We start from the raw sequence: 12,469 nt of genomic DNA, 5'->3' as shown, positions 1-12,469 counted from the left end.
AGCACACCTATGTATTTTTGTTGAAAAATTTGTATATCATGAATTTTATTATGCTTTTCTTTTTGATTGAATCTGGAATGAATATCATTGTAATTTTTGGGCTTATGAGTCTAAAGAACATATTTAAAAGTTATTTTGAGTAGTAATTTTTTTTTTCAAAATAACTTATTATTAAAATTAAACACTTTAAAATTGTATTTCAAACACACTCATAGTGTGATAGTTCTAATTAAATTTCTTTTCTATTCACTCATCTTAAAGTTGAATAAAGGTACGAGTAGTTAAGAGCTTCCAAAGAGTGCTCTTGTGATTGAAGTTGGGAGAGAGAAAATTATTTTATCGTTTTTTCTTCCATGAAGTTTTTTCCAAACACTTAATACCTTATAAGTTGTAACTTTATAGTTCAATTAAATTAGAAAAACTAAAGGAGGTTTAGGTTAATGGTAACCAACATGCCCTCCTTCAATGAATTTTAACTTTTTGGGATATTTTTAATTGTTATTCAATTTTGGCCATAAACGACCCCATTGATTTGACACATAAACATGTGGACCAATTAAATAGAGAAACTTCTAATTGAAGACTCATGTAGCTGGTTGTAGATATGATGTTATTTCAATTTAATGTTAGATCATAAAGGAGAAAAAAACATAACTAAGATTAAAACTAAAGGAAAAAAAAGGGAAGTATCTAGTCTCAACTTCGTTCGTATTGTTCTATTGGCTTTGAATTTGTTTTACTTGTCCGACTATGCCTTGAATAGAGAATTCAACCTTTCAGTTTTAAGAAATTGAGTTCATTTCAATTATCGTTGAACAAAACTCGTTTTAGCACGTCTATGTATTTGCTTTATCATAGTTGGATGATTAGTTGTGATTTTATTTTGGGTTCGGCTACTAATTTCGACTCTGCCCTTTTTGATTATGGAGAAATTTATAAGAAGTTGTGGAAGTATTTGTAATAGGATAAAGGTATGTGCCAATCTTGTACCAATTTACTTAACATAACTTAAATAAATCGTAACTAAATGTCACACAACGGAAATTAAATTAGTAAACTTATACAAACTTTTTTAACAAGAATTAAACAAAGAAATGTTGAAAGTCTTCAAAGACTTCAACCTTCAACGATCATTTAGGTTTCCAGTTTGATCATGTAGCTCCTTGACTGATTGCTTAGCCCTAATCTCTGACCCTTTCAAACACGATCACTTAGCAACTTGAACGATCGCTTACATGTCTACCTGAACACTTACCTTTCTAAACTATCGTTTACCTCATACAACCTAAAGTGGAAAAACTTAAAATGTAAGTCAAAAGAATTAGTTAGTGATGCTTTTGAAAACTTTTTGGGAATACAACTCATAAATCATTTTCATTTAAATACAGACTCACTGTCTAAATTTAATAACACATTTCAAATCATAAATGTACATTAGTTTCACTTATTCCTTTCACCAAGACATGAACCATTCTCGTGCATGGACTACTGTGATGACCTTTTCATCAATAGCATCGTCCTTGAGAATTTCCCGATTCATTCCTTGTTGCTCAAGCTTCTTGGCATAATACACATCTTTTATGCATTATCCCGTCTCATTCCACCATGCAGGCATTCTCTACATGACTACTTTTACTCATCATTATGTGCAAATAACAGTTAGCTAATGGTTTGAACACAATTTCACATTCATTTGAAACACATAAAACATAACATAAGCTTTCATTCGAAATCTCTTTGCAAACATTCATGTATGAAATATCAATACAAAATCAATATAAGATTAAAAGAAAACGTTTTAAATTTGTAAACATTTTAGAAAATCACTCACTGTTTAAACCTTCTTTCTCAAAATGTCCAACCCTCCTATGCAATGCGACCGATCTCTTAACTTCAGATTAATCATCCTTTCCTTTTGTCATCTTCTCTTATTTATATTAATTATAAGTTGAATTAGTCATTTTCTAAACTCCTATAATTTTGTCAGCTCCTCCTGCTTAATTAAGTTATGAGTCTTTGCATGTCATGACACTTGGAAACCACCCCATTGATTTAGTGATCATAATGTTTTTTGACGGACATAACCCCAAGTACTTCTTCAACCTTCCTACACGATCGTCTATCGTCTATCTTCTTATACGATCATTTAGTGTCTTATACAATCGTTCTATCTCTTTTACACAATCTTTAATCCTCATTTTTTTTCTTATACGATCGTCTAGCTTGTCTTACACGATCGTCTAGTTTGTCTTACTCGATCATTTACATTCTTATACGATTGCTTAACCAAATTACCTTTTATTCAGAAACGGGTCTCACACTGTATTAAACTATCATGGTCAAATTCAATTAAGATTAAGATTAGTTTATTTGATTTATTAAAACTAGAATTGGTTTGTTTGATTAGTTATGATAATGATTAATCTGCTTTTCAATTTTATATAAATAACAAAATTATCTCCTTGTATTGATAATTTTTAATTGATAATAAAATTAGACTTTAATTTGATTCATAGAGAGAGTTCTTCTTTTTGTCTTTTGAGCTACATCATTGTAAATATATATACATGTTACTCATTTTTATAGAAAGTACTTCTAGTTTGATGCGAATTGTTTTGGCATCTGTCAAGGGGCGAATTGGCCTCTGTTCTTTAGTAAGCCAACGCAAACACATCTTTTAAACCTTAGGCCTGAGTTCCCATTCATCTTGCTTGAAGACCACCCTCTCCATCAATGAATTTTATGTTCATAAAATTTGTTTCTATTTGTTTTTTTTAATTTACTCAAAAAGTAAAAAGTACTAGGCTTTTAGCATTGTGTTCGTTTACTTCCTCACATAAAACTTCAAAGCGTTTTTAATTACATATGTTAGACATGAAACCCTTCCTTTCACGCATCTTTTTCCTTCAACTATATTTTGTTGTTCGCTCGCTCTATCGTTATTGTTCGCTCATTGTTGATAAGTTCTCCTTGTCAATGAAACTTTTTAGCACCGCTATGTGATCAGTTATGTAGCATTACATTATAACTCATGGATAATTTGATGCTAAATTATTGAGTACATCGATAAATTTGTAGACGAGTTTATGTGACCTAAGAGTCTTAACGCACAAGCTCGTGTTTTGAGCACCAACCATATTTGAATGGTATATGTATGACACAATTATTTATTGATGACCTTATTAGAGCTAAAATACTCATCCTTTCTATTTTTCTAGAGTGCTGCTCTATGAGCTAAGAATTGGTTTTGATAAGCTTATGCATTATATGACATTTGTGAACTATTTGCAAGCATGAGGGCTAGCCTTGTGATGTATCAAGGTTTAGTTTTGAATTCCCATTTTGATTTGAACTATTGTTTAATGATTTGAGTAAACTATAATACTTTATCTTATAAAACATTTGTAAATTAATTGGTTGTTTTTTAACTTTATTTTCGGCTAACCTTTGTGTTTTGCACATCCTCTATGCATAGTAAAGTTTAGGGTCAAAACTTTTAATTTCAGTGCAAAATGGACAATAAATAAACGAATAGGACTCCCAAATGACCCAAGGGGTATTAGCTGTAACAACAACTACCATATTTTATTTATTTTTGAGCATCATGTTTTTAGGTTCAAGTCCTAGGTTGGACGCTCAATAATTTAAAATTATTATTACATGAGTTCAACTCCCAATTACTCTCGTCATTAAAAAAAATCCAACAAAGAACACATTTAATATAGATTTGATAAAGTTCGAAAAAGTTAGAGTTTAGTTTCTATAGTTTTAAAAGTTGGAATTTAGTTTCTATAATTTGATAAAACTTCGTAACCTCTACATTTGGATAAAATCTTCCAAATCTTCATAAGTTTGCATCGTGATTCAAAGAAAGAATTCAATGAAGTACAAGTGAAGAAAAGGAAATGTAACTCAAGGATTGAAAAAAATATCATTTTATTATTGTTTGTTTTTTTTTTCTCTCAAATAACATTTTCCCTTAATAATAACAATTTATCAAATTAAACTAAACTCAAATATAAACGATATGATGTTGGGCTCAAAATGTGAATGAATCATCAATAAATCACTAAAGCTAGCATTGATCAACTAACGTAAGGAGGTATTAGCGGCTAAAAGATTTATAGTTTAAATTTTTTTAACTTCTTATTGTACTAAAAAATAGGAACAATCCTTAATTCTTTTTTTCTTTGGTTATTAATGCAATTATTTCAGCCAAAATTATTTAGAATTAGAATGTGTATATTTCAAACCAAAAATTGTAATGCATATTTGGCTTTTTGAAAAGAAAGAAAATAAAGTGTAGTATGAGTTTTAAGAGTCAGTTGGGGTATAGTATAGAGAGTCCAAAGATTGAAAGGAATTGAATTGGATGGGGAAAGGGAAAGCAATTGCATTCTCTCCATCTCTCCTCCATTCCTCACCTCCCACACCCAATCCTGAACCAACCATACTCCTTCTTCCACGTGTCACTCATACATCCAAAATGCCAAACAAATCCCCACCTTGTTTATTTCTTCCATCCCTCTTTTCTTCACACACCATCACACCTTCCTCATCAACAATTCCCCTCCTCCCCTTCTCTTCTGATATGCAAACTAAAATGCCCCTCATTTTCTTTCCTTAATTAATTAACAGTATACAACAAAATAAACGAATCATACTTGTCTACATACGGATCCATACGTCTCCTACCAACCAATTCTTATACGATTACATTTTCATTGCTCTATGAAGATTGCATTAAGCAGATAAACTAAACTTTTAAGCCACTCAAAACACACCATATCAGAAAGACAGTCAGTAAGTAAGAGTTCTTACTTTCTCACAAGCACACAACTCAACTTTCTTTGCTTCCAAACAGATAATGATTTGTGGCTCTTTTTAAATTTCCCTTCTCAACCTCCTGTTTCGGTTGTGTTCCTAATTTAGTCTTAGAAAAACATATAAGAAAAGGACACAAACAAACCAAGCCCAAAATCCACACCCTCATTCATTTCTCCTCCATACACAAGAAGATAAGGAGAAAAAGAAAGGAAGCCTCGCAACCCACCAAAAAAACAATACCCAAATAAACCTTCATCATCTTCTTCTTCTTCACTCCCTCAACTGCTGAGAGAGAGAAGAAAAAAGAAAAAAAGAAAAATGGCAGTTTGTACAGTGTACACAACTCAATCCCTAAACTCAACCTTCTCATCATCAATAAAATCCCACTTGGGATTCCACCAAAAGAACCAACAACTAGTTTTCTTGAGTAGCAATGGGAAGAAATGGGGGAGCAGCAATAAAAAAGATGGCCACAACACTGTGACTAACAACAATTCTTATCTTATAACTTGCTCTGCAGCTGACCAACAGACAGTTGTGATTGGTTTAGCAGCAGATTCAGGGTGTGGGAAAAGCACTTTCATGAGAAGATTAACAAGTGTTTTTGGAGGAGCAGCAGAGCCACCAAGGGGTGGTAACCCAGACTCAAACACACTCATAAGTGATACTACTACTGTCATTTGTTTAGATGATTATCATTCATTAGACAGAACAGGCAGAAAAGAGAAAGGAGTCACAGCACTTGACCCAAGAGCCAATGATTTTGATCTCATGTATGAACAAGTTAAAGCAATTAAAAGTGGTGTCACGGTTGATAAGCCTATTTACAATCATGTCACTGGTCTTCTTGACCCCCCTGAGCTCATTAAACCCCCTAAAATCCTTGTCATTGAAGGTTTACACCCCATGTAAGTTGTTTCTTGTTCTCTCTTTTCTCTTTATCTGTTAGATGATATAATAATATTAAATTTGTCTGAAGTAAAAAAGGGCTATAAGAACATATTTAAATGTTTCTCCATTAAACATTTGAGGTCTGAATGAACCATGTTAATTGTATAATGTGTGTGCATTTAGTGTATTTTAAGAAGAGAAAAATTCTTGATTTGCTATCTACAACAGTTTACAGTTTTATTGTTGCGACACTTCAATAAACAAATATACCAATGTCACTACACAAACAAACAAACAAATAAATAAAGAATGGTGGCATGTGAAATTACTCATTAATCAATTTGTGGCAGACTTAAGAAGCAGGGTATAATTGGGAAGCTAATTGTAGTTAACTAAACTTCTTTTTTTTCTTTTTTCTGTTTGAATAATGCCTAGCTTAACTGAGTATTTCCCTTTTTTCCCAAATAGGTATGATTCAAGAGTAAGAGATCTGTTGGACTTCAGTATCTACTTGGACATCAGCAATGAAGTTAAATTTGCATGGAAAATTCAGGTTCCTCTAAATAACTACCTTTTCCTTTGTTAATTCTACTTTTTGTAGTCTAGAAGCTGTTTGTGTGTAATAGAATTGTCATGTAGTGTTATCTGATCATGAAGTTATGAACTTGGAAATACTTAAAAGAAACAAACTACTTTCAATACCATTTAGTTTTTTTAAATTAACCTTATAAACAATACTTCTATTTACCATGATTGGTCTTATTTGTTTAGTTATCTACTTTAGTGGTGTTTTAAAAATTCAAACTAAGACTTTAAAATGTGTTTGTATTTTTGAAAACAACCAAAAAAACGAAATGATTATTAAATAAAGTCTCGGTTTTGAAACTGTTTCTATAATTAGGATGATACTATCTCAAAAATCCAATATTCCTACTTCAAGTGTAATGTAATCATAATCTTTTTAAAAATAAGATATAATTGGAAGTCAAACTTTCATTTCAAAACGCACAAACCAGTTTCTAAACTCAACTCAAAAGCACATTTTTGCCCCCACATTTTTCTACAACCTAACTGCATCAAACACCATTTACAGAGGGACATGGCTGAGAGAGGACACAGTCTCGAAAGCATCAAAGCAAGTATTGAAGCTCGAAAACCCGACTTTGATGCCTATATCGGTAAGAGAGAGAAAGAGAGAGAGAGAAGGGGGTGGTTAATTATGATGAGATATAACTAATGTGTGTGAAAAAATATGAAATTGCAGACCCACAGAAGCAATATGCAGATGCAGTGATTGAAGTGTTGCCAACGAAACTGATTCCAGATGACAATGAAGGAAAAGTTTTGAGAGTTAGGCTGATAATGAAGGAAGGGGTTGAGTTTTTCAACCCAGTTTACTTGTTTGATGAAGGCTCGACAATTTCATGGATACCATGTGGAAGAAAGCTCACTTGCTCTTACCCCGGCATCAAATTCTCCTACGGCCCTGAAACTTACTATGGCCATGAGGTAACCTAACTACCACTCCCTCACTCTATTAAATTTCATCAAACTATTTCATACACCTCGTTTAACACTTATGTCACTCCAAACATGCTTCTAGTTTATGTATAGAATTAGGATCCATGATCAAAGTAAAGGTGATTTTCGAGAAACAGAGTTAGGTTAAAAGAATCAAATTAGGGTATATTTTTCTGATGGTGGTATATTGTATAAATAGTTTAGACTGATCTGTCTTGGAAAGTATTAGTGAAATACTATAAAACAATTTTGTACTTTTCATTTTCAAGAATTATGCTTGTTTCTTGTTACCATTTTCCCCCCTAATATTTAACAAACTTCTAGAAATCTTTTTTAAATTATGATCACATTACGGGATCTAAATAGTCAAAGTATGTTTTTTTGTTTTTGAAATTCATTTATCCAATGAAGCCTTTTGGCATGTAAGTTGTACTTATCATGTGAAATTTTTAATATTAAATCCTACCAATTAGTTCTCTATCATTTAGGCATTTTTTCAATTTGATTTCTTTAAATTAAAATTTTTCATTATAGTCGGCTTTGATGTTACAATGAGATCTAATATATGATTTCGTTTTAGTCATCATATGATTCCACACATTACTTTGGTACAATTTGATATCTACTCAAGTACTAATTTTCCTTTTAGACTCACTACTTACTTTGGTTTATTTTTTATACATATCAGTTTCAAATGTTGATTCTAAAAAGTTTTTACACAAAGATGAAGTAGACCCAAATAAATATTATAAAAAGTTTAGGCGTAAAATGAACTACAAAGATGAAAGCAGTAGAAATATTTTAAATAATTTACTTGAACATTCTTAGTTTTGTTTAATAAAATCCTTCTAAGTAGTCTTCGTCGAATTATAGAAATTATTTCAAATTATAAACTAATTCTAAGTTTACCATTCACGGAAACAAATTTACGATTTACAACGTAATTGTTTAAATTTGCATATTCACAAAAGAAATAATAGAAGAGAAGAGAAGAGAAGGGAAGAAAACTCCCACTTGTTTGAGCGCACAAGTGTTTGACGAAATGTGTGAATGGAAAATTTCAGGTATCGGTGCTTGAAATGGACGGGCAATTCGACAGACTGGACGAGCTGATCTATGTGGAAAGCCATCTAAGCAACCTGTCGACAAAATTCTATGGTGAAGTGACTCAACAAATGTTGAAGCATTCGGACTTCCCTGGAAGCAACAATGGCACAGGCTTCTTCCAAACCATAGTCGGATTGAAGATCAGAGACCTGTACGAGCAGATTTCAGCTAGTAGGGCCAAGGCACCGGTTGAGGTTGCAAAGGCCTGAACTTAGGGCGTCGAACGAAAGGATTTGCTCAGTCCGTGGCCGATTTCATCTGGGTTTGGCTTTCAATTTAAGCTTTGTGTTTATTAGGCTGCTTTACAATGAATTTGTTGTTATGAATGAATTTACTGATCGGTGGAGATTTGTGATGTAAAAAAAAACACCAAAAAAGGAATCGAAAGTAGAAATGAAATGCAAATTGTACCAGTTTTGATTTCACAGTTTCTTGTTCATCCGGCATCAACTCATCGTTATCATGGACTAGAGTGGCTATGGTTACTTTTAAACTTCCAAAAAAGTTCCAAATACCATCCCATCCCATTCCTTAATGGTTCATTTCAAAAACACTTTCTAACTTAATTTTTTTTAAAAGCGTAGTCTTTCATTTTTCAAAGTTAACTCGATATTTTTTAAAACAGTAAAATAATTTAAAGTATTTATGAACTATCCAAAATTTTGTATTCTATCAATGATAGAAACTGATATGTTTGTCAATGCCTATTATTGATATAATCTAAAATTTTTGTTATATATTGTAAATATTTTGTCACATTTCACTTCTATATGTACATTATAATTGTTTTTTTCCTGTTGTTTACTCATATATTTAATAACTCTTCTCTTAACGTTTTTTTTATTTGTTTTATTACAATAATTTTAATAACATCAGTTTGTAATCTAACTATTCAAGTTAAACTTATGAAATGAACGTCTTAATTAGGAAGATTAAAGAAATTAATTTGAAGCAAAATTTTGTATTTCATGAAAAATATATGTGCATGGAAAAAAAGATTAGTACAAAAGGAAGATCGAAGTTTAGTTTATGATATGGACATCGTAATTTAAAAGATTTTTTTTTCATTTGATGTACCATAGGTCCAAATATATGCATGCAAAAAAAAAAGTGGGGAAAAGTAACGATTTAATAATAGCAATTTTAATTTATGAAATGAACATCGTAGTTAAGAAGATTAAAGAAAACATTTTTAAGAAAATATTGCATTTAATGACAAATATATATGCATGGAAAGAAAGATTAGTGGAAACGCAAGATCGAAGCTTAAATTATTGTTAGTAACATCATAATTAGAAGCTTACTTAATTTGATGTACAATAAATATGCATGAAAAAAATCATGAAACTTCACGATTGATCTAATTTATTGAATGAATATCATAATCAAAATTATTTAATAAAATCAATTTATGAGGATTGTGTATTGGATCTACGATATATATTTTAGAAAGAAAAAAAAGCAGTGAAAAACCCAGGTTATAATAGTCTGCACCCCAAATATGGTTTATAATAACACATACTATCGTAGTGTACACCCAAAACGCAGACTACCAAAATAAACTATAATAATTTTGCGCCTCAAACGCAGATTGTCATAACATAGACTATAACAGTTTGCGCCCCAGATACATACTATTATAATATTAGGATTATATCATAATACAAGGACTATCCTAAATCACTCATCACCTCAAACGCCTCCATAAAAGTTACTTAAACACTCTAAACCTTAAAAAAAATGTTTAGAAATCATTGGAGAAACACATATCTTTTGATATATTTATTTACTCGCTACAACCTAATTTTATAGAAGTCTAATTTGTATACATTTTTGTCAAATTGTAGATGGTCGAACAATATTTATTGATTCTTTCTACTTCATCTTAAATACAAAGGAGGGGATGTAGCTCAGATGGTAGAGCGCTCGCTTAGCATGCGAGAGGCACGGGGATCGATACCCTGCATCTCCACTTTTTACAACTTTTGAGATACATGAGACAAAAGGTGATGAGGTTGTCATTTAAAAGTAACTCGCATTTTACGAGAGGGCTACACGATAGAGGTTGTTTACTGAAAAGACGACTGAAAAGACGAAATGCGGTGAATCGTTTAATGTCGAGATTACTGACTAGAAGTCATCAGTTTTACATGGAAAATGTCATAAAGACGAAATGCGGTGAATCGTTTAATGTCGAGATTACTGACTAGAAGTCATCAGTTTTACATGGAAAATGTCATTAGAAAGGCCTATAAAGTTTTACATGGAAAATGTCATTAGAAAGGCCTATAAAGTTTTACATGGAAAATGTCATTAGAAAGGCCTATAAATAGATAAAGTCTGACCATGTTGCTCTTACCCTGTGTTGAGTTAAGAAAGAATTGAATTCCAGTTTTCCAGGAATTCTCAGAAGCTTTAATACCAACAAAAAGTAGCAAGAAAGTTCTTGGCTTAGGAGTTGGGCGAAGAAGTCGGCTAATTGTTGAGTGTGACTGGCTCTTCTCACAATATGTTTTCAAAATATAAGCGACTTATAAAATGTGTTTGAATACGTAAATATATTTCTTTGAGATCATGAGCTATATGATTTCTCTTGTGTTTTCCAATTTTTAAAATGCATGTGACTTATAAATGAATTGGACTTATTATGAACCAGATTGATATAATGAAATAATACATTCTCGAGAATGCATGAGATTTGATAACATTTGAAATGAGATGATTTTGTGTACCCTATGTGACGTAACGGCTCACGCTTGTTGTGTGATATATTATCATTGCTGTATGATTTGTGATAAGATTTTTTATCATTATTGTGTGATCTGGGATAAGATGTCTTACTTTTGATGTGTGATATGGGATAAGATGCTCTATTCTAGTCTTCTTGTGTGATCTGTAATAGAATGCCCCATACTTGCTGTGTGATCTGGTATGGGATGCCCTTTGCTTGCAATGTGATCTGACATTGGAGGATGCATCACGTGTAATATAATTGATGGAAATTTTGCTAAATGCGTTGAGACTACTCCACATAGTTGTAACTTGACAAAAGAGTGTGATAACCGCTTGAATTGAGGAAAGAGTACAAATATGTAATTATTAGGCATAATGATTCTGTGATTTGATGGTGAGCCTCTAAAATGGTCCATAACAAATGTGTTTCTTTGCGGCATGAGCCTTATGCTTGATAAAAAGGGAATGATTTTCTATGTGATTTATAAATACTTGATAATGAGACTTGAATTGTGTTAATCACCCTATATATTGAAACAATTTGTTTTCAACTTGATACTCTATTATTGAAACGCAAAGTATTTGTATCACATGATTTGACAAAAAGATTTTGATGTGTTAAGGCAACCTTCGATGAATCAAAGGTATTGAGAAAACACCACACTCATTTGACGTTTTTGTCTAACCTTTCATTGTTTTGTTTTATTCCCCCCTCCCCCGACATGTTGCTGTTGTGCCCTTGTAATTACATCATTTTTGTAGTGACCACTATTACCTTGCATGTCATGTAGAAGCTAGGCGAGAAGCGGCGAGTTGCTGTTATGAGTTTGTATCAGGCTTCTTTTGAACGACTTGTGTACTAAAAATAAAATGTACCTTACAGTTTGTGTATCAATAAAGTATCCTTACTTCATTTAAGTTCAAATTTCGCGTTAAATTTGTGGTTGCATTTATTTCTGTTTACTAGGCGTTCAACGTCTTACGTCATGGGAGTTACACGTTGAGCATCTAGGCGACATGCCTCCACTTGGTAGCATAAAGTGATATTTGGGATGGAGCGTGACAATGTAATTCTTTTTAACAATGGAAAAGATGCTTCAATTTTAAACGATTGTACGTGTTGACCATGCTAAACGATCATATTGAACTATCAGTATTGCGTGCATAGTTGCACTGTCTGCAAGACATATAATTTCATTGCTCATTTTTATCAAATATGGTAATCTCTTCAGGAGATCTAAAACTTTACTGCATCAAGTTTGTCATACAGGATGAGCCAAATATATTATTAGTTTGATATGCAAAATATGCTTCCACATTTTCCTCTTTTTCTTGTGGAGCTTTTCTTTTTTATGATCATCATTTCATGTGGTTCTTTTGAGATTTGGAT

General features: G+C 32.0%; 1 protein-coding gene and 1 non-coding gene across 2 annotated transcripts; both read left to right on the top strand.

Annotated features, from left to right (window-relative positions):
* Positions 1-4,904: 4,904 nt before the first annotated feature.
* Positions 4,905-8,773, top strand: LOC101220055 (phosphoribulokinase, chloroplastic). The gene is made up of 5 exons (XM_004144364.3): positions 4,905-5,735; positions 6,187-6,271; positions 6,812-6,896; positions 6,983-7,227; positions 8,304-8,773. Exons 1-5 carry the CDS (start codon positions 5,146-5,148, stop codon positions 8,553-8,555), a joined length of 1,257 nt encoding a protein of 418 aa, XP_004144412.1. The 5' UTR covers positions 4,905-5,145; the 3' UTR covers positions 8,556-8,773.
* Positions 8,774-10,245: 1,472 nt separating this feature from the next.
* Positions 10,246-10,318, top strand: TRNAA-AGC. The gene has a single exon. It is a non-coding gene; the product is annotated as a tRNA-Ala (tRNA).
* The last annotated feature ends 2,151 nt before the right edge of the window (positions 10,319-12,469 follow it).

The sequence above is a fragment of the Cucumis sativus genome, chromosome 3 (genome assembly GCF_000004075.3).
Source record: "Cucumis sativus cultivar 9930 chromosome 3, Cucumber_9930_V3, whole genome shotgun sequence".
In the NCBI taxonomy this organism is placed as follows: Eukaryota; Viridiplantae; Streptophyta; class Magnoliopsida; order Cucurbitales; family Cucurbitaceae; genus Cucumis; species Cucumis sativus.
This window is presented reverse-complemented; position numbering and strand designations above follow the sequence as displayed.

Excerpts from the sequence above, each read along its gene's own strand:
- LOC101220055 (XM_004144364.3), top strand. The coding sequence starts at position 5,146 with ATGGCAGTTTGTACAGTGTACACAACTCAATCCCTAAACTCAACCTTC. Across the intron at positions 6,272-6,811 it reads AATTTGCATGGAAAATTCAG|AGGGACATGGCTGAGAGAGG; the intron begins GTTCCTCTAAAT and ends CACCATTTACAG. Across the intron at positions 6,897-6,982 it reads CGACTTTGATGCCTATATCG|ACCCACAGAAGCAATATGCA; the intron begins GTAAGAGAGAGA and ends ATGAAATTGCAG.